Raw genomic sequence first — 24503 nt, 5'->3', positions numbered from 1 at the left:
GATCAAGAAAAGAGGGCAGGGTTTGAGATGGGTCCATTGTGTTAGTATGAACGACTGGCCAGCCGGTAGCAACGCCGAGAGCTGGGCTCGAACCCAGCGTCTCCTGCGTTAGTGGCGAGCGCCTTGCCCACTGCGCCAATCAGCCGCCCATACCACAAAGACATATTTTAAATGTTACTTAGTAAGTTATGTTTTTGTAGTTTTTTACACATTTACTACATATCACTCTCCACATACACATTTAATACATGTCACTCTCAACATACACATTTATTACATGTCACTCTCAACATACACATTTATTACATGTCACTCTCAACATACACATTTACTACATGTCACTCAACATACACATTTACTACATGTCACTCTCAACATACACATTTACTACATGTCACTCAACATACACATTTATTACATGTCACTCTCAACATACACATTTACTACATGTCACTCAACATACACATTTACTACATGTCACTCTCAACATACACATTTACTACATGTCACTCTCAACATACACATTTACTACATGTCACTCTCAACATACACATTTACTACATGTCACTCTCAACATACACATTTACTACATGTCACTCTCAACATACACATTTACTACATGTCACTCAACATACACATTTACTACATGTCACTCTCAACATACACATTTACTACATGTCACTCTCAACATACACATTTACTACATGTCACTCAACATACACATTTACTACATGTCACTCTCAACATACACATTTACTACATGTCACTCAACATTAGGCCTGCCGCGATAAGCAATAAATCGATTAATTGCCGCGATAATTAAAATTAATGCAATGATTTTGACGGGCGCGATTAATTGCTATTTGCGCGTTTGTTTTAATGAGGCGGAACCAGTGCCCATTGTCAGTCACTGTCCGTGTTGGGAGGCGGGCCGCTGGCTTTACTACAGAGCAGAGAGCACAGCACAGGAGCTCCGTGGGGCAACACCACATAGCTTAACTACATTTCTCAATAGTGTTGCTCCTTTTAACCAAGTAGCGTTATTTGTAGTGTAACGTTAGCGTTTTAACGTTAGTAGCTAACGTTAAAACTAACTTAAAGTTAGTTGTTCACCAACAATCTCAACATTTGTTTTATCATTAGCTCATGTCGATCTACTAGTAGCATCAGCAAGCTAACGTTAGCTGGCCCCAGTCCACTAGCAGCATGTCGATCTACCAGCAGCATCAGCAAGCTAACGTTAGCTGGCCCCAGTCCACTAGCAGCATGTCGATCTACCAGCAGCATCAGCAAGCTAACGTTAGCTGGCCCCAGCCCATTAGCAGCATGTCGAAGTAGTAGTAGCATCAGCAAGCTAACGTTAGCTGGCCCCAGTCCACCAGCAGCATCAGCAAGCAAGGATAATAACAACAATACTTCCGGTCCGGTCGGTGGGCTTCAAAATAAAAGTCTAAAACACCGGAAAAGACGGAGCGGTGGGCTTCAAAATAAAAGTTTTGGGAAATAAATTTCAAAAAAAAAAATTCTCTAACCGGTCGCAATAATATCGCTTATCGCGATATTTTCGGGGGCAATTAATCGCCCAGCAAAATTTGTTATCGTGGCAGGCCTACTCAACATACACATTTACTACATGTCACTCTCAACATACACATTTACTACATGTCACTCTCAACATACACATTTACTACATGTCACTCTCAACTAGAGCTGCCGCGGTATTGATTATTTCCTTACCGCACAAATTTGCAAAATATTTCCTACCGCCGCGGTTATTACCGCATGCACAAAAAAAATAAAAAAAAAAAGTTTGAATGCATTTTTTTTTAGTAGTAGTCTACTCTTTATAGCATATAGCCTGCCTCTAGTCTAAATGTCTATTTTTAGAGGATGACTTTGCAGCATGAATATTGTTTGGGATTCGGCAAGCACGCATTAGTTATTGAAAGTGAAACACGGATTCGAAGTTTACCCTCTGGTCGTGCGCCGTTCACTCAGTGTCGCGGGCAGGGGTGGTTACCCCTAACCCCCCCGACCCTTTCTTATTATTATTACTATAAAGTTACTACTTTATAATAAAGGCATTCGTTTTGTGGCATTAACATTATATAGTTATACGTTCAATAACATCAGCGTATTTACCGGACAATAGCAAGGCAAGCAATACTCTATTCATATCTCAGTTCCTTTCTTTGCTCAGAGCGTGCCGAGTTGTCCCATTCTGCGGTCTGTTAATAAAGTTTTCAATCAGACAAGTGTATAGAACGAAGGGCTTTTATTATAACATTCGTTGCAGACAGTAAAATCATTATGTCTCGTTTAGTACTCCTTAGGAGCGATCGTAGTCCACTCCGGCGGAGAGTTAAAGCTAACGTTATTAGCCGTGTTGTGATGATCTGACATTCAGGAAGTAAAAACCTAATACTCGCTTGCCGATTGGTGGTAACACACTGCATGACGCTACAACGTGTGACGCGACTCTCTTCTGACCAATCAGTGGTCTGCAATGGTTCACGTGACTTTTCTGGTACCCAATAGGGTCGCTTGGAACCTCGAGAGAGGAGTAGGGTATATCTGCAGAGCCGCAAGCCCAACGAGAGGAGGATAATTTATTATTATTATTATAAAAAACAGCGGTGACGCGGTATTCAGCCTACTCTGCGGTGGCCGTGATGTAACAGCGATACCGCGGTAATGCGGTAATCGCGGCAGCTCTACTCTCAACATACACATTTACTACATGTCACTCTCAACATACACATTTACTACATGTCACTCAACATACACATTTACTACATGTCACTCTCAACATACACATTTACTACATGTCACTCAACATACACATTTACTACATGTCACTCTCAACATACACATTTATTACATGTCACACTCAACATACACATTTACTACATGTCACTCAACATACACATTTACTACATGTCACTCTCAACATACACATTTACTACATGTCACTCTCCGGATACACATTTACTACATGTCACTCAACATACACATTTACTACATGTCACTCAACATACACACATTTACTACATATCACTCAAGTGTCATTGAGATTTACATGGTATGTTTTTGTACGGATAGACTGACATATCTGACATTAAAAAAATCTCTATTTTTCAATACCATTGAAGATTGAGATATGAAACTTGAGATTGCCAGGAATCTGGATACCAACCATTTCATGCTAGCTTGCCTCGAAAGGGTTTTTGATACTGCTCCAAAGTGTTTGCAATATGTCGTATTGAAATGTGGTATTGTTTTACAGTCAGGCTGAATCTTAGGGCTAGAGCACAAGTATAGGTATCGTATGATACTAAAGATGGCAAGGAATCAATATGCCCACCATGTCATGCTAGCTTACTAGAAACCCTAGAAATATTGCTTTAGCTACATTTTCACAGGGAAAAAATAGCCATATTCAGAGGGTTGCCTTGACCTCCTTTAATATACGTCTTATATATATATATATATATATATATATATATATATATATATATATATATATATATATGCCATATATAGTTATATATCAATCACTTAATTCTAGGGGTGTAGCGGTACACAAAAACCACGCTACGTACCTTGGTTTTGAAGTCGAGGTTCGGCTTTCCATGTTCCACTCAGGGGTGATGTAGTGTGCAGTAACCAATTGTACTTGTAGGGCTGTCAACGAATAATAATCAATCGACTTGTAATTTTTTTTTTTAAATAATAATAATTATATTAGATTGTGAAAAAAACAGCCCACGGTGGGGTTAGTGGTTAACATACCATTGTATTCGTTCGGTACACTACACAGCCGTTCGGTACGGTACGGTACACACTGAAACGGTTCTTTCCACCCCTACTTAATTCACAGATTATCGATTAATTTATCAAGTTTGTTCTGCCACTAACCCACATCTAGAAGTGGCCTGCAGTTCTTTCATCCTCCTGCCACTAACTCACATCTACAAGTGGCCTGCAGTTCTTTCATCCTCCTGCCACTAACCCACATCTAGAAGTGGCCTGCAGTTCTTTCATCCTCCTGCCACTAACTCACATCTACAAGTGGCCTGCAGTTCTTTCATCCTCCTGCCACTAACTCACATCTACAAGTGGCCTGCAGTTCTTTCATCCTCCTGCCACTGGCCAGTGGCCACTAGAGATGGGTGTTTTTTTTTTTTTTTTTTTTTATAATAAATATCCTCAAACAAAATCCTCAATTTGAATAAAATGTTTAATCTGATTAAATTCGTTTTTTTTTTTTTTTATTAAATCTACTTTCGCCATGGCATTCATAATTCATCCAGCCTCCCTCCGGACTGCAGCGGCACCCTGTTCTGATATTGCCTCAATACCACCGCCTGGTGGATGGTCGGGCGAGTTACACTCACGCCAAACCGGAAGTGGCGATCGATCGGTGCATCGAGGAAATTCCTCCGCCAGAGATATATTGTGGCATGGATCAATATACACACTCGAGTGCATTTGGATCGCTTTTGAAACGCAATAATCGATATGATTTCGCCCGTTTATTGCGTCATACAAACCGGAAATGGATCTAGCAGATCGACGTCAAATAATTGGGATCTTTTTCCTCCAGTCTCATCGGTGAACGGTAAGAGGACACTAACGTTATTTTCAGCCCGGTTGTTTATTCATTTCACTGCAAACCATCAATATATCAACCCATACTAAATAAAGCCGTTACTGACGATCAAGGAATTATAAACGATCCCCCCCCCCTTTCCTTCACGCATGATGAAGCATAATGTATACCGATCATATGCATTTGAATTTTTTAATATAGCGTGTATAGGAAAGAAACGCCAATCGATAATCTATCATATGCTTCAGGGCCTATAACTCGCGTTTTTGGAATTACAGCAGAAAAGCTTAAAAACATACTTATATTCTCGACGGTATTAACACAACAATGTATGAATGAAAAAATATAACGTTCCTACATCAGGAAAGATGGATACCCGATGTTGAATGGGCCATAGTAATGCAGATATAGCTATAATATTTAAAAAGTTATAGCCCTGCAAAGAAGGTAAACATGGGTGCTCCAGTAGCACACCATGTTACCGCGCTGCGTCGCGGGACTCCGTGCTGCGTCACGGATCTGGTTGACTCCGAGTTCGATTCCCGGACTCGCCGTCATTTGCCGAATGTCTCCCCCTGCTCTCTCTCCCGTTTCACCCTACAACTGTCGGTCATGCTTGACCAGAAAAGCGATAAACGCTAAAAAATAAAGTAAAAAAAAAAAAAGAAGGTAAACATCTCCATAGGCTTACAGCGGTGGCAGAGAGGGCATAATGATGGGCACAATGCATGGCACCCTATGTGTTAATGAATATAACTCATCAGTTTCTTTTAATACTATAATTAGTGTAGCCTAATCTTTATCTGCAACTGTGAAGAAAAACCCCATTGGTTTAAACGGAATGAATAGACACATAAAAAATAAAAGATAATTTTGTATTTCATTTTTTCTTAACTCTTTCTCTGCCACGCTGGGAACAGGATATGACTATGTGCTGCCACGCATTAAACCAATGGAGTCGCTCACCTTGTTTGCAGGGCTATAACTATTTAAATATTATAGCTATATATGCAATACTATGGCCCATTTGACATCGAGTATCTATCGTTCAAGATGTGAAAAAGGAATATTTTTTCCATCCATACATTCTCGTTTTATACCGTGGTGAATATAAGTATGTTTTTAGAGTGGTCTGGGGTAATTCCTGGAAGGCTAGTAATAGGCCGCGATGCATATTCTACTTAATCCATTGGCATTTGGTCCCTATACACGCTTCAATAAAAAATTCAAATGCATATGATCGGTATATTATGTTCCATCATGCATGCATGAAAGGGGGGGGGGGGTCATTTATGATTAATTGATTGTCAATAACGGCATTAGTTAGTACAACAGCATACATTGATCAGGGCGAAGGCTATGACAACAATGGACAACCAAACTGAAATTGACGTTAAATTGCTCTTACCTGTGGCCAATGATAATCCAAAAAGAATATTCTAATTATTTGATTGCCATCTGCTAGATCGTATGTCCATTTGGCCCACGCCATAACCCCCCACAGCATAATGAATCCGGCGTCGGATTGACTATTCAATGCGATCGAGTGAAGATCTTGATCCACGTTCCAAGATAACTCCGCCCGGATGACTTTCAATGACGCACACCCCCATACACAGACACAAAGGGAGTGCAACATCGGCTGCATACCACCAGGCGGCGGTATCGGACCGTTGCGACCTCAGACACATTGCCACACAGTACCACAGCATACCAGGATGAATTATGAATGGAAATAGCGAATAAAAGAAATAACGATCCAATAACGAGTATACTCGTTGTTGGCGTTATTCGATTGGCGGGCTATAACGAGTAAACTCGTTGTTGGCAGGCATTGAGTTAATAAAAAATTTAAATTTCAACTGTTTTTAGAATTCGAATGCCAACATAACGAACAAAGGTTCGAACGTTTGGGCTCAGCCCTAGTGTGAGTAATGGATTACTCGAGTACTCGCCGTTTCAACTGAACTCTAGTTGGTTTTTGAGGGTGCTAATTTTTTTTTTAAACTTTTAATATATATATTTTTTTTGTTACCACCAAATACGTCCACCAAAAATGCTTGTTTGTGCCAACAGAACATAGAAAGCGCTCTCTGTGCGCTTAACGTTACCACAAAAAGTCTGTTGTTTGTGCATTTACAAATTGTGCCAACAACATGTCGCTCACTTTGCGTAGTGTTCATAGACTATTGATACAGAAGAAATATGCCGTTTCATGAGTGCTGCAGACAGAGTGGAGGTAATGTTATTATTATTGACAGGCTGCTTTTGTATATAAGAATTTGTTCTTAATTGCTTGCCTGGATAAATAAATGTTAAATAAATAAATAAAAATAACCTGACTGATAAGTCTGACGATACACATTGAGCATCGGGTATATTGCTGTGCATTGTTATTGCTGCTGCCTTTTAACCTCTTAACAGGCGACCCCAAAATTGGCCATTTTAGTTTTAGTTTTTGAGGACTGCATACTTTTTTGCAAACCAAAAATACTATACTTTATACTTATACAACATGCATGAGAGCCTGGTCTCTTTTGAAAGATGACATTCTGAAGTTTCTGATGCAATAAGGAAAACTTACCTTTAGTGGTAATGAAATAGAGTAACATAGGTCTGAACTTGAGTTGTAGAAAAACTTGTTGTTACTCAAGTTTTTCTGTAGTAGTTAGTAGTCCAGAAGTAGTATTTCCCCAGGAATTCGTATGGCTTAAAAAAAAATCCTGAGATCCATAGCCTGAGGTCTTATGTAGTACATGTCCAAATTTCATAAAGATCCGGTAAGGTAAGAGGTTTTAAGATGCGTTCTGAAACTATATTTCTCGAAACAATGACTCGAGGAGTACTCTAATAACTCATGCGAGTACTGGATCTGGGAGAACATGACTTGTGCCCGTCCCTGTTGTCCTGGATCTGGGAGAACATGACCCGTGCCCGTCCCTGTTGTCCACATCGAGAACTGATGGTCTTTAATCCTACAGGAGGAGGAGGAGGAGGTTAGCGACTCTAGCTCGGTTAAATTAACAGACGAGGTAAGCCCGGCTCTTTACCTCTTCAATTTCTTCAATGGTAGCTTCAGAATGCACTGTAATCTGCACGCTTTTCACAGTAACGCCTATGAAGGTTAAATGTAGACTCTGTAATGCCCTCAAACGGCGACTTCTAGACAAAAGAGCCCCTTTTGGTATTGTGCTTTGTTTATATTTCTTTGTTTTGGTCTGATGTGTTGGTTGGATTTGTAAAAAAATAAACGTCTTTTTAACAAAGTTCAATACCAATTCTGGCTCTTTTGCCTATAGGTCACTGTTTGAGGCCATTACAGATTCATCCTATAAGTGATTGATTGATTGAATTGAAATTCTTTACTGACAATATAAAAATTCATGATATATATATATATATATATATATATATATACACAGTGATGGGCAAGCTACTTGGAAAATGTAGTAAGCTACACTACAAGTTACTCTCGATTTAAATATAGCTCAACTGCAATGGAAGCTATCCCCAGAGAAATGTAGCAAGCTACACTACAAAAACATGGCAAAAATAGCTAACTACATCGGCACAACTTTATTTTATTTTAATTTTTTTTACTTCATGATCAAGTTTCCACCAAACAAATAGGCAGGGAAAAAAAAGGTTCAGTTTGATTGTTTATTATAAAACTGAAACAAGCCCTCGGTCTGGCTTTTTGTTCTCAAGTTAGTGCTGGACTTGTGGGAAGTTGAGAGCAGCTTCGTTTTTGGCTGACACAATAAACACATATGTTTTAGGTTTTATTTTCAGTCAAACTCATACATTTTTCCAGATAGGGCCATGGAGAGGCATTGTTGTTATTGACATCATCTTCATCAATGCCATCAGCCCTGGAAACATCGAATCCCTCTGCCATTTCGCGCGGACTGGTTCATGTAATCTGTGTCATTCATTCAGTGGTCTGTGTTTTGATTTTCACTTCCTGATTTGCAGAGCTGGAGCGGCATGTCCCGCCCTATCCTGCCTCTGATTGGCCTACTTGTAATGTTTTGGCCTAACCTTACCCAATCGTGAGTCGTCATACTCATATCTAAACCAACCAACCAATCATAGTGGGTTTTCTCCGGAGTTTTTTTTTCTCACAAATCTTTATTTAGTCTGTTTCTCTGGACAGTAGCGTGTAGCGTTTTGCTCACGCTACGTCACTACTTGGTTCTAAAAATAGCTGCACTACAGAGAATGCTACTTGGTTCAAAAGTAGCAACGCTACCATCACGCTACTGAGAAATGTAGTTAAGCTATGTAGCGTCGCTACTTGTAGCTAGCTACTGCCCAACACTGTGTGTATATATATATATATAGCCTCACCAGGAGGCATCATATGTTTGGAAATTTGTCAAAAGGATGAAAACAAGAATAATTCATTAAGAAATAATACTAATAATGATACAAATGTTTGTTTGGCTGGTTTGCTTTTTCTACACATGGCTTGTGTTGGTTTTATCATGTGGCTATGATGTATGAAATCAATTCTTAGTTTCTATTTTTGATGTGCAAATGCCACACATTTACAGAATTTAACTTGCAAATGTTGTCGCTGATGTTAAGTTTTATTGCATTCAGGACGATGAGAAGCAGCAAAACCCTGTTAATCCCAGGAAACTGAAGTATGAGGTAAGACTACTAGACGCATGTTTTCAGTTTTCTTTACAGGGGTGGAAAGGGAAAGGGTGGGGGGTTGTCATGCCTCCATTACAGTTTTACTAACTAAGTTCATCAATACTCGCACATCTTTTTCAAACTCACGAAATGGTGTGCACGGAAATCTTGAGGTCGATTGCTCATTTAATTCACAAATCACAAGGATGTACTGAATTTGCTTGTGGTGTGATAGTTTTTTTTTTTTTTAATCTTCACATTTGATGAAGTTGTCATCAGACAATTTCAGTCGATGTGGGAATTTCTGCTGGGAAGTGTACGCACCTCACAATAAGGATGGGCACGGTTATTTGATGGTATGTTGGTATTCAGCTATACGTCAGACCGACAAATCCAGGTACTTTTTTTTGCAGCCGCGCCCACTTTTGGGGGAAACGCAGACACTGTTCCCATTGCCCTCCGTTGTATTTTGCCTGTATAGAAACCGTCAGCAGAACGCTTGCATTGTTAGAAACATTTAGTTAGTGCATCATGTTAAGTCAAGCAATTACTTTACAACACTGGCTGTCACTAGGGTGACCAGATGCAAAAAGTCCAAAAGCAGGACAACCGTATGATTTTTGGCGGGACAAAGCGGGAGAGATGGATAATGTAATATTTTTTTTAACCCTCTGTATTGTTGCAGTGAAAGGGTTAACCGTTTTGGTGGTGCGGCAGTGAAAGGGTTATGGTTGCCAACGCAAAAGGTAAAATAACTTTGATATAATGCGTATCAGGCTTATCAAATGCACATCGCGTCCGCAGTTACACTTTTGCCCACTAGTCGACGTACAGAGCTTGCTTGAATAACATTGTGGTTACAGTGTAGTCATTTAGCAGACTGCTATTATACCAACGTGACTTAGAATTAGTGCAATTAAGTGGCGAGAAATACAACGCTTCTGCGAGAGAGAGTGGTTACGAAATTCAGTGTTGCTGCTACCAGCTCCCAAAATGCAGCTACAATCCCATCGGGGCTACCTAAGAGCTACAACAAAATACAAAACCGGCCGAGTCATTATTATTTTTTTATCCACTTTTTCTCCCATTTTCTATTTTTCTCCCATCACAATTTCGTATCGTCCAATTCAACCCTCCCCCATCTCGAACGCTGTTTCATGCCTCCCACAAGCCGGCTGTAATGTGGACGTGTAAGCCATACATTGCACGAGTCCCCTCCGGTACTCGAGGTAGCAGCCGTCGCATCTTTTCACCTGCACAGCGCGATCTTTCAGCATCGGGGGTCTGCGCTTTGGAGGGACGCCGCCCCCGTCGCTTCCTGATTCTACTGCGCAGGTGCACCAACCGACCTGTAGGAGTCGCTGTCCACAACGTCCGATCCCCACCCATCAGTTTCCCACCCCCTAATACTGCCAATGTGTATTAGTACGGACGACCAGCTAAACTGAAAGCAATGTGGAGAGCTGGGCTCGAACCCAGCGTCTCCAGCATTGGAGGTGAGCGCCTTGCCCACTGCACCACCTAGCCGCCCCGGCCGAGTCATTATTATAGCATTGTGGCATTGCATTGGTAATACAGTATATGATGATACAATCTAGTTGTTCTAAACAACAAAGTTTGATCTTACCTTAATTGTTCTTCACTTTATACTTTTTGTTTGAGCGTGCAGCTTCCAGTAGAGCCTTATCCTTGATTACGCGTGTGTAGAATTCCATACAACTGTATCCGAAGTTGGTCTTGACTTGAATTTCAGCCTCAATAAGCTCCTCACTGCACCGGTTTTCGTTGGTCGGTCCATGGCATGCCATTGCCATCAGGGAAAACACCCTCTCAACGAAAGCGTTATTAACGGGGATGCTGATTTCTAGTTCGCTTGTGCTGCCTTGTAATGTTTCTTTTCGTTTTTTTTAACGGGGCGCTAAATTCGTTTTTTTTAACAGGGCGCTAAATTACTACCAATCAGATCTGCGATATGAGGTAGCGTCACAAGCAATGTGTGTGGACAAGAGGAGGGTTGCTAGTAGGGCTGTCTTAAATACTTCGAAGCTTCGTTCGATCGGCATGGGATTCGAATATGAAAATAAAATTCAAATATATTTATTAAAAAAAATGTAAATCTTTTATTTTTTATATATATTTTTTGTGTGCAAAATCAACTCTGCCTCTCTTTGTTAATTACAACAAGCAATGCTGTTTGTTATTTAAGATGAGGTCGGACTCGGCACTGACAGATTTGCTGCTTTTATAAAGCCTCAAATGACGGCTTACAATATTTCATGAAAGCAAAGTGTTTCGTTTGTCTAAGATTTTAAAAGGTTTAAACTTTACAGCACTGACAACGTTGAACAAAGTGCTGTACAAGTTCCACAACATAAATTTTTTTTAAATGTTATCGAATCTCGGCCCCGAAGCTTCAAATTCCAAAAGAAAATTCGAAGGTCAGCCCTAGTTGCTAGGGTAACGTTTACTGTAGGGAGGGATTTTAGACCCATGTTTTTTATGCGGGACATTGGGTCAAATGGCTGTGCAGTACAACCAAAAGCGGGACACCTGGTCACCCTAGCCGTCACTGTGCGTTCGCAGTTCGCACCTCTGTGAAAAGTTAAGTTTGATCTGTTTTCAGGCTCCTTCAGTCTCTATGGTGTTTCCCCAGTCAGCTGCAGGGTGTTCTCTCCTTTCTCTACCTGGATATTTAATATTACGCGTATTAATCTCCCAAGTGACGTAGAACTAAGAGGTAATGAGGTGTTTCTGGGCCTCGATAGTCTTTGGTGTGATTTATATTCCTGTGTTTTGTTCTAAAGTTGTAGTTTATGAACAAACACCATCTAATGTTATGTTTGTTTTCCCCCCAAAAGAGGCGTGGCGATCAGAATTCAGTGCGAATTACATATTGCCGGTCTGATGTATAGTAGTAACTAAGGTGTTTTATTTGACTAATAAATGGAAAACATTTATTGAGTGTGCTGCACTTTATTTTTGGAGTTCGGTTAACTGATTAATCAAAAGAAATGTATGGGAATCTCATCATCTACTCCAGTATGACATAATTACTAATTAATGAATACAATTTAAAATAATATATATTTGAATCCTTCCAGGTGTGTATTCTTTCTCTTTTTTAAGAATCCTAGAATGATCCCACTCTAGCTTTCATTGGGCAGTAGCCGTTGTGACATCACCATTAGAATGTTAAGCTCTCAAAATTCTAATCGGGATCGTGAAAGGGTTCAAAGAGAAAGAAAAAAGTATACATTCATCAACGTCTTATTTGGGCTTCTAATATGGCTTTTAATTGTCTTTGCACTATCTCACATTTCAATCACTCGTTTCTGCACCTGGTGAAGGCGGAATGTAATTCTGGTTGGGTTGGATTCACAATTCAAAAAAGATCATCCGTCTCTTAAACTTGAGGTTCTAGTCATGGAATCCCCCTTGTGCACACAGAAAGCATCCATGTCGGGGCCTAGTGTCCTGCATGTCCCCGGGCGCGAGACAGACGCCCGCCTGAATGGCCGTCGGACCACTTCAGGAGACCTAGACGGGGACCCTTGCTTTGAGTTGCACGGACAAGAAGAGTCTAAAGTAGAAATGACCACGGAAGTCTTGTTTGAAAAAGAGGGAATGCTTCACGGAGACGGTGAGAGAACAACATGGTGGCAAGTAGGAGTAAAGATGCACCAAGGAGAAGAAGCAAAGTATGAGCCCAGTACTTCTAATACTTGTAACCTAGGAAGTACAGACGTCTGTATCACATCTACACACGGCAAGAGTGATACTGATGTCCCTAGCGAGAGAGAAGATGAGTTCAGCTACCATGTTATCAATCATAATAAGGTCAAACACCTTCAGTATTGCCGGTCTACAGATGCTGGAAACGATTTGCTTTTAAAGACATACTCCCATCCCTCCTCTCTGGAAGAATTCAAAGACCAAACACATGAGCCTCAGATGATGCCAGAAGCTGAAGTCTCTGAGAGTCGAAGCTCAAAGTCATGGATCTCCGGTAGTGGCCACTTTGGTGTCAGCCAGAAAGAATCGGTAGATGATCAAATGAAATGGCAACCGGTCGTTCCAGAGACCGGTGCGCTAACCCAGAAACTATCGGCTAAACAAAGCTATGTTCTTGGATACTTTGTTGGAAAGGTGTCGGACGCGTACAAAGACGCTGGAAGACGTCTGCAGAGCACGCGAGATATCATCGGTAAGGTGCGGGTCAGGGAAATTAAGAACCTCTTGTCAACTTGCGTGACCATGTTGGCGAGAGAGCTTCATTTGGTTCAGCAAGCACAGCTTAAACCTTTGCCAAACCCTTGCTTTGGAGAACAGACGGTTTGTTTTGCCGATCTGTCCAGGGACTTCCTCTGGGGGCCTCCTCAGAATGGCAGAATGTCCGCTACACCAGGCACCTCAAAAGCTCCTGAAGGCTCTCTATCTATCTGTAAGAACGCGAGTCCTGAAAGATTTCTCCAGACGTTTGTGCAGCTTCCAGTGCCCCTCGCTGAACTGTGGTCCGTCTCATCCCAGAAGATGCTCGACCTCTTGAAGGTGTTCGTGCCTCGGGTCTTTGCCTCTGCTTCTGCAGACAAGCTGTTGAGTGTCTACTGGCTCAAAATTGCCAGTTTTAAGCAGCCTATGCCACAAGCCGGGTGCTTGCTTTTATTTGAGCAGGACTTGTATGCGCTCTCCACTGCAGTGGATCCTGACAGTGGCAATGAAGCCCTCACTGTTTTTCACCATGTTCGTCCCTCGGAGATCCAGGAGATCCAAGTGAGCCTGGCCGGGCAGCACGTCCGTCTCTGCTCCGAGGACGCCGTGTTGGCAGTCTTCACCCATAGCAAAGAGCTAACCCAAGAGCTATGCAAAGCCATAGTGAATGTCCTTGCTGCTGAAGAGGATTTAGAGGCCACCCGGGTCCATCCACTGCTCCAGGAAGACCTCGCGAGCCTCTCTCTGGACTGGGGAGCGGACGTCCCCGACCTTTGTCTGGAGAGCGGCCTTCGGGTCACGTCCCGATTCAAGAGGGTCCTGGCAGATCTGCTGTACATCGTCCAAGGGAACATGGACGGCGCGGGTAAACCCTGCCTGGCTGACATCCGCCCGCTCATCTACACTAGCGTCAAGGCGGAGAACTCGACGGACTCGTGTCGAGACGGCATCTTCCAGTTCCTCCTCACGGACACTCACGTGGTTCTTCTGCAGGAAGACGGCGTCCATCACCCTCTACCGCGGGGCTCCACCCTCGTTCCCGGTCACCCCCGGTTCCGGGGAGTCGAAGTGCGCAGACGTTCGGACATCGGGTGCTTATTCGTGAAGCAGGGTAACGGCTGTCTGGCGCTGGACGTCGTGTTCGCGGCGGCCCGCAAAGCGACGGCCGGAGCCAACGACGGATCGGAGAGGGGCCCCGCGGAGGTTCCCTCCGTCCGTGACTACAGCCCCGCGAGGGACACCTGGAAGCTGTCTTTTGGCTGTACCTCGGAAGCTGTGATTGTGATGGATCATCTTTTTAAAGGCTGAGTTTCACAAATCCTTCAGTGACCGTTTCTTTTGCTCGTCTTGCTTACCTACTCTCCACCAGTCTCCTAAAATTGTGAAGTGTCCTAAAAAAAAAGAGAAATGAAAAAGAGAATCTCCTTTATTTCAAGTAATTTCAAAATGGTTTCCCAAGATTTATACAAATAAACAAAGAATGCCTATGTGAATACATTGTTTTTTAGGATATCATGCTTTGATCTGGTAGTAAAGTAGAAACAATGTCTCATTCTTTTATATCAGTAAAAAACCTTTTGTCATCTAAAGTTTTTTTTAACATGTTTTTTTATCATGTTAGTTGTGACTGGTACTTTCTTGGTAATTATATGATTTAGCACATTAGGACAATTAATCATTTAATTACAAATTTGTCCAAAACATTCAAGTATGGATTGGGGGAATATCGTCACAGTTTCTCTTTTCTTGGGCAGGGATTTTGGAGGCCAGTGGGTTTCCCTGTTTGCTGTTACTGTAATCACGTTATTGGTTTTATGATTATTGATGTTACACAGATTGAATTAACAGGATGGTGTTCATTCAAAGAGCACAGTATTGTTAACATTTGCAACTTTCTTCTACAAAAAATTATAATTTGTGATCCATGATGTGGATATTTATATGTACATGTTTACTTAAAATGTGTATAAAATGGGATTTAGCATGTAATTACAATGGTAATATGATTATTATGCACTATTTCAAAGGAAGAATGTATAACGGGCATTATTTGTATTCTATGATGTGTTTAAAAAATATATAAATAAAATAATTGTGTAAAAGTAGACCAATAAAATGCTATTGTATAAATATGTACATGATATTTCGTTCATTTGCCATCAAACTGAATCTTTCTCAATCATATTTAACAGAATCTTTCTTAATCACGTTTTTCTGTCACTAAAATCAATTCTTTGAATTAGGGATGTCCGATATTATCGGCCGATATTGGCATTAAAATGTAATATCGAAAATTATCGCTCGGCCGATATTGGCATTAAAATGTAATATCGGAAATTATCGCTATCTGTTTAAAAAAAAATTTTTTTATTTTTTTACATTTATTTAACATTTAATTAATTTTTTATTTACCCAGGCAAGCAAGTAAGAACAAATTCATATTTTATTTATTGTCAAAAGTATGCATAATGTTGTGTTAATTCCACAACAAGAGATATGTAATGTTAATTACCTGAAATTATTCAGTTTTTTGGGGGGGGAACCCTGCATATATCGGTATCGGTTGATATCGGAAATTAAGAGTTGGACAATATCGGTATATCGGATATCGGTAAAAAAGCCAATATCGAACATCCCTACTTGGAATTTATCCGCACATGATAATTATTGTAATTTCTTTAAGAATACTCTTCCTTGTCTCTCCCTCCTCCTTCCACTTCTTCCCGTGGCCTGGTCGACAGCGCCGGGTCTCGGCTCCTCTCTGCTCCGAGGGTCTCCAGGAGCCTGTTAAGGTCAGCATCCCTCGCTACGTGCTCCGGGGCCAGGGGAAGGACGAGCACTTCGAGTTCGAGGTCAAGGTGAGTTAGTGATCATCCGGGGGCCAAGGGAAGGATGAGCACTTTGAGTTCGAGGTCGAGGTAAATTAGTGATCATCAAACAACAAAAAAGTACAAAGAGGCATATTAACTCTTTCTGCGCCATACCCGAGATTTCTCGGGTTTCGAATCCAATCGTTGAGCGCCAAAACCTGAAATTTCTCGGGTTTTGATCCTTTTCTCTTTTTTCCGATTTTCCCCATTCTAAACACTCGCGCGGACCTGCCTGTGTCCCTGCCACCGCTGCCTACGTTACAATTGCAATGACTGATCGAATCCCGACAGGTGTCAGTATCGCCTACCTTTTGAACTCTGTGTCTAAGGTGTCTCAGTACTGAGGTACCTCCGGCTGCAGAAATCCCTTCCCCCTCAAAATGCGCAGCACACACAGCCATCTGTTGGAGATCTGCTCGCCTGAAACCTATTTTCTATTTCTATACTATTGTCTCCATAGCTATAATATAGAATATATGATAGCTCCGCAAACATCGTGGTGAAAATGATCAATAACGCATGGCGCCAGGGATTAAAGATGGGAAAACAGCGTGGCAGTCAATGAGTTAAGATGTTGGATCCAAATTTTGCTGCCGTCTATTTTATACTTATTTTATGTTTGCTTTTTTTGCTCATTTTATGCCTGTCTTTGTGTTACTGCTGTGAAGCACTTTGAGCTGCAATTCTTGTATGAAAGGTGCTGTACAAATAGTTTATTATTATACAAATAAAGTTTATTATTATACAAATAAAGTTTATTATACACCAATATTATTATTATTATAATACAAATAAAGTTTATTATTATACAAATAAAGTTGATTGTTGTTGTTGTTATTATTATTGAGCAGTCTCGGGGCCCATGTATTGGCCCATTGACCATTGCCGCATTGTGAATGTAAATGAATAGTAATGAATACATTTACATTTAGTCATCTAGCTCAGTGGTTCCCAACCTTTTTTGAGTACTGTACCACCAAAGCATTTCAAGCCAACCAAAAGTACCACCTACTACGCGATCAATCGTGGTGATGCCCAGGATGTATAATTAATAAATTAATAGTCTATATATTGTGGCAGACGGGCTGTGTGTGTGTGTGTGTGTGTGGTGTGTGTGTGTGTGTGTGTGTGTGTGTGTGTGTGTGTGTGTGTGTGTGTGTGTGTGTGTGTGTGTAGCTAAGGTGAAACCTGGGAGTGGAAGAAGGAGAGAAGTGATGAGGAGAGATAGAGAAGAGGAGATTTTTGTCTGTGTGACCCAATGCGACAATTAATGTGACACTTAAATCATATATTCAATCATAACTAATCATATAAATTATAATAGCCATTGTTTAAAGACTAAAAAAAAGTTAGTAACTCACCAATTAATGTGACACTTGAGCCTGTCATACAAGCTAAGAACAGTTGTGTCTTTACCTTGAAGAAAGAGATTCAGCTGGTTGAGTTTGCTGAAAATATCAGAGAGGTATCTGCGTCGTCGAACATCGCCACAAGGGGGTGTGTGTGCTCAGACAGAAATGCCCTCACTTCATTGCGCAGCTCGAACAGCCGCTGTAACGTATTCCCTCGGGATAACCACATGACGTCAGTGTGAAGCAGGATGTGCTGTTTATGTTCTGACCCACCGTCTTCACAAAGTGACTGAAATAGTCTATGATTCAAAGGCCTGGACTGTATGATTAAGTTGATCACTTTTACGGCATCATTCAAAACATCATTTAACTCTGGACTCATTCTCAGCTAGTGCTGAGATGTAACGTCAGGGTTTACCTTTTTTACGTATGGCCATTAATCCATTTACTCTGCCGGTCATCGCCGCAGCGCCGTCTGTGCACACATGAGAGCAGTATTTCCAATCCAGCTTGTGTTGAGAGAAAAAATTGTCAATAACGTTAAAAACGTCCAGTCCAGTAGTTCTCCCCGTGAGTTTCTTGCAAAACAGAATGTGCTCGTTCATCTCCAAAGTGTCTTTGTAACGCACAAACGCAATCAGTTGTGCTTCCCCACTGACATCCGTCGATTCATCCAACTGCAAAGCGAACATATATGCTTTACATTGTTTCTGGATGAACCAGCTCGACTCAGCCATTGATCCATAATGATTTTTATCTCAATAAACACCAGCACATTCACTTGATAGGATGTTGTTTTGCTAGCCAGCGCGCCACTACAATGATGATAATTCAGAGTTGTTTTTTTCTTCAATGAACAGCTGACAGACAGTCCGGCGCCGGCGGGCGGGAAGCTGAACTCAGCGCCAATAATAATATAATTATAGCCAGCAAATGATTACTTAATTTGAATGCCCCCAATTTTGGTTACATTATTACAGATTATGCATTATTCATTATGTGGGTACAGTTTTCCTGTACAATTTCTAATAAAAAAAATTTAAATTTTTTTTTTTTTTTTTTTTTTTTTTTACTTTTCAAAATCTTTTCACGTACCACCTGGGGACCACCCACGTACCACTAGTGGTACGCGTACCACCGGTTGGGAAACACTGATCTAGCTGACACTTTTGTCCAAAGCGACTTACAAATTGTGTACAAGTCAGCAGGGGGGTGGGGGGGTACACCTCTGGTGTAAGTGGTATTTTTCGTCTAGCAGTGTCAAACTTGAGTGCTACACTCTTGAGTGCATAGTAGTATACTGTAGATATAGGCATAGTATATAATAGATAGTAGTATAGACATAGTAGCATAGTAGGTAGTAGTATAGGCAGGCATAGTAGCATAGTACAGTAGATAGTATAGACATAGTAGTATAGATATAGTTAGCATAGTAGGTAGTAGTATAGACATAGTAGCATAGTAGGTAGTAGCGACAGTGGCAGCGTGTTGAAGTGTCCTTGAGCAAGACACCTAACCCCTAATTGCTCCCGATGAGCAAGTTGGCACCTTGCATGGTTGCCGTCGGTGTGTGAGTGAATGGGTCAAATGTGAAGAACTAATTGTAAAGCGCTTTGGATAAAAGCACTATATAAATACACCATTTATTTTTTGTATTTTATTTTTTTATTATTTTTTAAACAAACGTATAGACAAACATGACAACACACGATAAGATATACAAGCATTATTAACAGTGCACATCCAATGAAATCACCATTTAGTTAATTGTCTTATACAAGATATACCCCTAATACCTGTTATCTAAAAACCTATACACATATGCTCTAGCTCGTACCCCCCCCCCTCCCGGACCCTCCATTGGATAATCCAACCATTATAACTTGTTCCTAACCATACACTACCATTATATGCTAGCTTTTATTCTCTCCACCACTTCTAACCACATTGTCATTTTGGATTCATTGAGACCCAAAATTCTTGCTGTGGATATTTCTTGATAAATCACATCGAGATATGTAATAATCCAGACCTTCCGGCACATTTTTTCCGGTTGAAACCATCGTGATGCCATCGTGATGCCATCGTGATGCTATCAGCTTTTTAGCCACTGTGATACCAGATAATACCAATCTCTTTCGCTGTGGATGTTCTGCATACTCAAAAACATCATTCAGCAGTAATACAGAGGGGTGTACAGGTATATTCTGAGTTAAGAGATTTGATAATTGCTGGGTCACTTCTTTCCATTTAGTATAGACATACTGTAGTAGCATATTAGGTAGTAGTATAGACATAGTAGCATAGTACATACTAGTAGATGGTAGTATAGACATACTGTACTGTAGTAGCATAGTAGATAGTAGTATAGACATAGTACATAGTAGCATAGTAGTAGTATAGACATATTAGCATAGTCGTATAGGCATAGTAGTGTAGACATAGTGCATAGTAGGAAATAGATAGTAGTATAGCCATAGTGCATAGTAGATAGTATAGACATAGTAGGTAGTAGTATAGGCATAGTAGCATGGTACATAGTAGGAAGTAGATGGTGGTATAGACATAGTACATAGTAGATAGTAGTATAGACATGGTGCTGTGAAATGATGATTCCCGACGGCTCTTGACCTCTTCTCCAAACGTTCTCTCTCCTAACAGATCACAGTTACGGATGAAACATGGACCGTGTTCAGGCGCTACAGTCGCTTTAGAGAACTGCACAAGAGCCTCAAGTTGAAATACCCAGAGGTAAAAGATCCCGACACCTATCACGTTTACCAATTATCAACAATATACGTCTTAACAAATCCTGCGCCATTCACGTCGTACGACGGGTTTCAAGTTCATGCGAATTCTGCCAATACACGGCGTACAACGTTATTGAGATCATATTTCACATTTTCGCCATGTTATACATATTTCCCTCACGGAGCCTCGTCTGATGCAGTGGAACTCGGCACAACTCTGCAACGCTTCAATACTGCCACCTGGTGGATGATCGGCGAGTTGCCAAACCGGAAATGCCCGTTTGGATATCGGTGCGTCTCCTAAATACGTCCGGCCACTCGCATATCGTTGCAGGACTCTAGCCACACACCGTGGATATGGATCGCTGCCATAACTCAATAATCGACATGATTTGGGCGTGTATATTGAAATTCTTTATTTGGAATTACCCCTTGAGATGAACCATCTCGTTTTCAAGGGGGTCCACAGCTTACAGAATACATAAATTATTATGTATTAAACATAACAAAACAAAAGAAGCAAACAAAAACCAAACACAAAACAAGATCAAATTAATAATAAACAGGTTCAAACAACATCAAACAAGAGGAACATAAGACAACCAAACAACAAAACACAGAGCACATATTCAAGTGATTGCTTCAAAGATCTGTTATACTATTATTGGTGGAAACATGAACAAGTAATCTCAAGATGAGAGGACAACACAGTTTTAAACTGTTTAAAGGATGTTATAGCTCGAATATGAACTGGGAGATTATTCCAGTCAGATGGACCTTTGAATTGTGTATTGTATTGTTATTATACAAACCGGAAATGGATCTACTCGATCCCCATCAAATAACTGGGATATTTTTGCTCCAGTGTCATCGCCCAACGGTAAGAGGAGGCTGACGTTACGTTCAGCCTGATTGTTTATTATTATCCATGCAAACTGCTCTGATCTATATATCACCCATACTACATAAAGCATATAACGACGATCACGGAATTATAAACGACCCCCCCCCCTCTGTTCACCCGCGCATGATCAGTCATAACGTTTAGGACCATGTACAGTTGACATTTTTAATATAGCGTGGATCGGCAACAAACTGCATTTGATAATCTATATATGCATTTATGCCTATATCTCACGTTCTAGGAATTACTGCAGAAAACGATAAAAACATATTTATATTCTAGACGTATTTTCGTATGAATGTGTGAATGAAAAAGTGAAACGTTCCTACATCCTGAACGATAGATAATCGATGTTGAATGGGCCATAGTAATGTCAATTTAGCAATACAATTTAAAAAGTTATAGCCCTGCAAAGAAGGTGAACATCTCCATAGACTTACAGTGCTGGCAGAGAATGGTATAAGATGATCAAACTCTGTGGCAGTTAATGTGTTAAAAGTGCTATAGATATGCATGTCATTTATCCAATCGGGTGCATTCCACGTGGGGGAAATGGGAAGTACTGAGGGGATACATGTAAACAACATGTAAACAACAACATTCATTTTGGACCCGCACAAATCTTTTCAATGATAAATTCATAATTATTTTTGGTAAAAGCAATGCATATATTCTGCACTTTTCGTCTTCACTTTTGGGTCGCGGGCCCATTTTTAGTGGGTCGCGGATGTGTGTATATATAATTTTTTTTTGCACTACCTATCTTTGTGAAAGTGGCTTCTCAGCTCTGGTCCAGCTGAAGACAAAGCAGAGAAATAGATTGGACATTGAGCATGGCCTCAGAGTTGCTTTGTCTACCATCACCCCAGACTTTGAGACTCTTGTCAGGAGCAAACAACATCCCCAGTTATCCCATTAAAAAAATATTTGAAATAAATCATAGTGGTTAAAAAATTTGGGTCGCAACTTTTTTCATTTCAACCTTTATTTAAAATCGTAAGCATCTGAGGTTTCCCTCATTTACAGAAACGACGATTGTACAGTACATAATAAAAACAATATTCACAGAAATGTAAACACCAGAGTAAAACAAATTAAAACGTTTAAAAATAATTTTAAAATATCAACTAAAACAGTTACAGGTAGTCACACAATGGTCTGAAATCATACATTTAAACATTCCAAGGGAAGGGAGAACCTCCAATTTTAGCGTGAGTTGAAGGACATTCCATGAGTTAGAGGCATCAAAGGAAAAGGCTGACTTCCCTAGCTCAGAACAAATCTGAGGAACCCTAAGAACCATCCAGTCATTCGATCGAGTTGAATAGGTTCCAATATTCCAATTTAACAGCGAGGAGATATAAACAGGTTGTTTACCAATAAGGGCTTTAAAAATAAATACCAGTGTTTGTTGCGCCTTTCTGCAAGAGAAGGCCAACCCACCCTATCATACAGGACACAATGGTGAGTATCATATCTGTCACCAGTTATAAATCTGAGAGCTGAGTGATATGCAGAATCCAGAGGTTTAAGAGTTGATGCCGCAGCATGCCTATAAATTACATCACCATAGTCCAAAACTGATAAGAAGACTGATTCCACAATTCTTTTTCTACTAAATAGAGGAAAATTGGATCCGTTTCTGTACAGGAAACCAATTTTCTGTCGCAGTTTAGTGGCAAGATTTTCCACATGGAACTTAAATGTTAATTTCTCATCAAGCCACAGGCCAAGATATTTATACTCAGTGACTCTCTCTATACAAGAGCCACTGACAGTAGATATCCTCACATCATCAAGGTTAATATTCCTTGCTCTTGAAAATAACATAAACTTTGTCTTACTAGCATTAAGAACCAATTTAAGACTAGTAAGGGCATCCTGTAGAGCATAAAAGGAAAGTTGCAATTTCTCAAAGGCCAGCTGTACAGAGTCTGCAATACAGTACACAATTGTGTCATCAGCATACAGATGGGCATGACATCCATACAAAGAAGAAACAATATCATTAATATAAATTGTAAAAAGGACAGGACCCAAAACTGAACCTTGTGGCACACCTTTAGTCATGGCCAAGAATTCAGATTGTGCTTGACCTAACTTCACACACTGCCGCCTAGAAGATAGATAATCCTGAAACCAGACACAGGCATTATCATCCAACCCAATGTTAGATAGTTTCTTTAGAAGTAAGTAGTGATCAACTGTGTCAAATGCTTTTGATAAGTCAACAAAGAGGGCAGCACAATGTTTCTTCTTATCTAATGCTGAAATAATGTCATTTGTAACCAAAGTGATGGCTGATGTTGTACTATGTTTGGCTCTAAAACCAGATTGTTGAGAGCTAAGTATGGAGTTAGTTGAAAGGTAATATTTGAGTTGTTTACTTACTAGTGTTTCCAGGACTTTAGCTAAGCAAGGTAGCCTGGAGATAGGACGATAATTATCTAAGTTATCCCTATCACCTCCCTTATGTAAAGGAATCACCCGTGCAGATTTCCAAACTAGAGGAAATCTACCTGATGAGATAGAGAGATTCAAAATATAAGTAATCTGTTCAGCGATAACTGGTGCAGCCAACTTAATAAAAAAAGACTCTAAGTTATCCTCACCTGTAGAACACTTTGCATCAATTGATTGTAAAGCATCAAATACAGCTGACTGTGTAAAAGGTTGAAAGGAGAAATGGGAAGTGACGCCCACAGGGTACAAACAATCAGAATCAACAGGACAAGGTCCATTATAGTTCCTATTAAATAAATTACCAGCCTCTGCAATATGCCTATTGAAGGCAACACAAATTTCACTCTGCTCAGAGATCACACAGTTTTCAACTTTAATATGAGAGGGTAAAGAATTAGATGATTTTATTTTGTTCACCTTCACTGCACTCCAAAATTTTGCCGGATTAGAGTATGAGTTTGTAACCAACTCCAGATAGTAATCAGTTTTAGATTTTCTTACTACTGCAGTACATTTGTTCCTAATTTGCCTAAAAGAAAGCCAATGTTGAGGGTCTCCAGAACGCCTTGCCCGAGACCATGCAGCATTTCTGTCTTTAATTAGGGTTGACAATTCCTGAGAAAACCAGGGTATTACTCTATCTTTAATACGGACTTTTTTAAAAGGAGCATGTTTGTCAACTAATAAATTAAATGTATTTAC

General features: G+C 40.4%; 2 protein-coding genes across 2 annotated transcripts in view; one reads left to right on the top strand and one right to left on the bottom strand.

Annotated features, from left to right (window-relative positions):
- Positions 1-24503, bottom strand: part of LOC311232594 (tripartite motif-containing protein 14-like) — a gene marked incomplete at both ends in the record, with an annotated part of 407443 nt that overhangs the window by 218493 nt on the left and 164447 nt on the right. The window lies entirely within an intron of this gene.
- Positions 1-24503, top strand: part of kif16ba (kinesin family member 16Ba) — an 89345-nt gene that overhangs the window by 58509 nt on the left and 6333 nt on the right. The window contains exons 22-25 of the mRNA XM_084318128.1: positions 7594-7644; positions 9218-9268; positions 16204-16320; positions 20346-20435. Of these exons, the coding sequence (XP_084174254.1) occupies positions 7594-7644; positions 9218-9268; positions 16204-16320; positions 20346-20435 (309 nt within the window). The remainder of the gene's footprint in view (positions 1-7593; positions 7645-9217; positions 9269-16203; positions 16321-20345; positions 20436-24503) is intronic.

This window comes from Notolepis coatsorum, assembly GCF_963971535.1.
Source record: "Notolepis coatsorum genome assembly, chromosome: 7".
NCBI lineage: Eukaryota > Metazoa > Chordata > Actinopteri > Aulopiformes > Paralepididae > Notolepis > Notolepis coatsorum.
The sequence above is the reverse complement of the archived record's forward strand: the minus strand, read 5'-3'. Positions and strand labels throughout refer to the sequence as shown.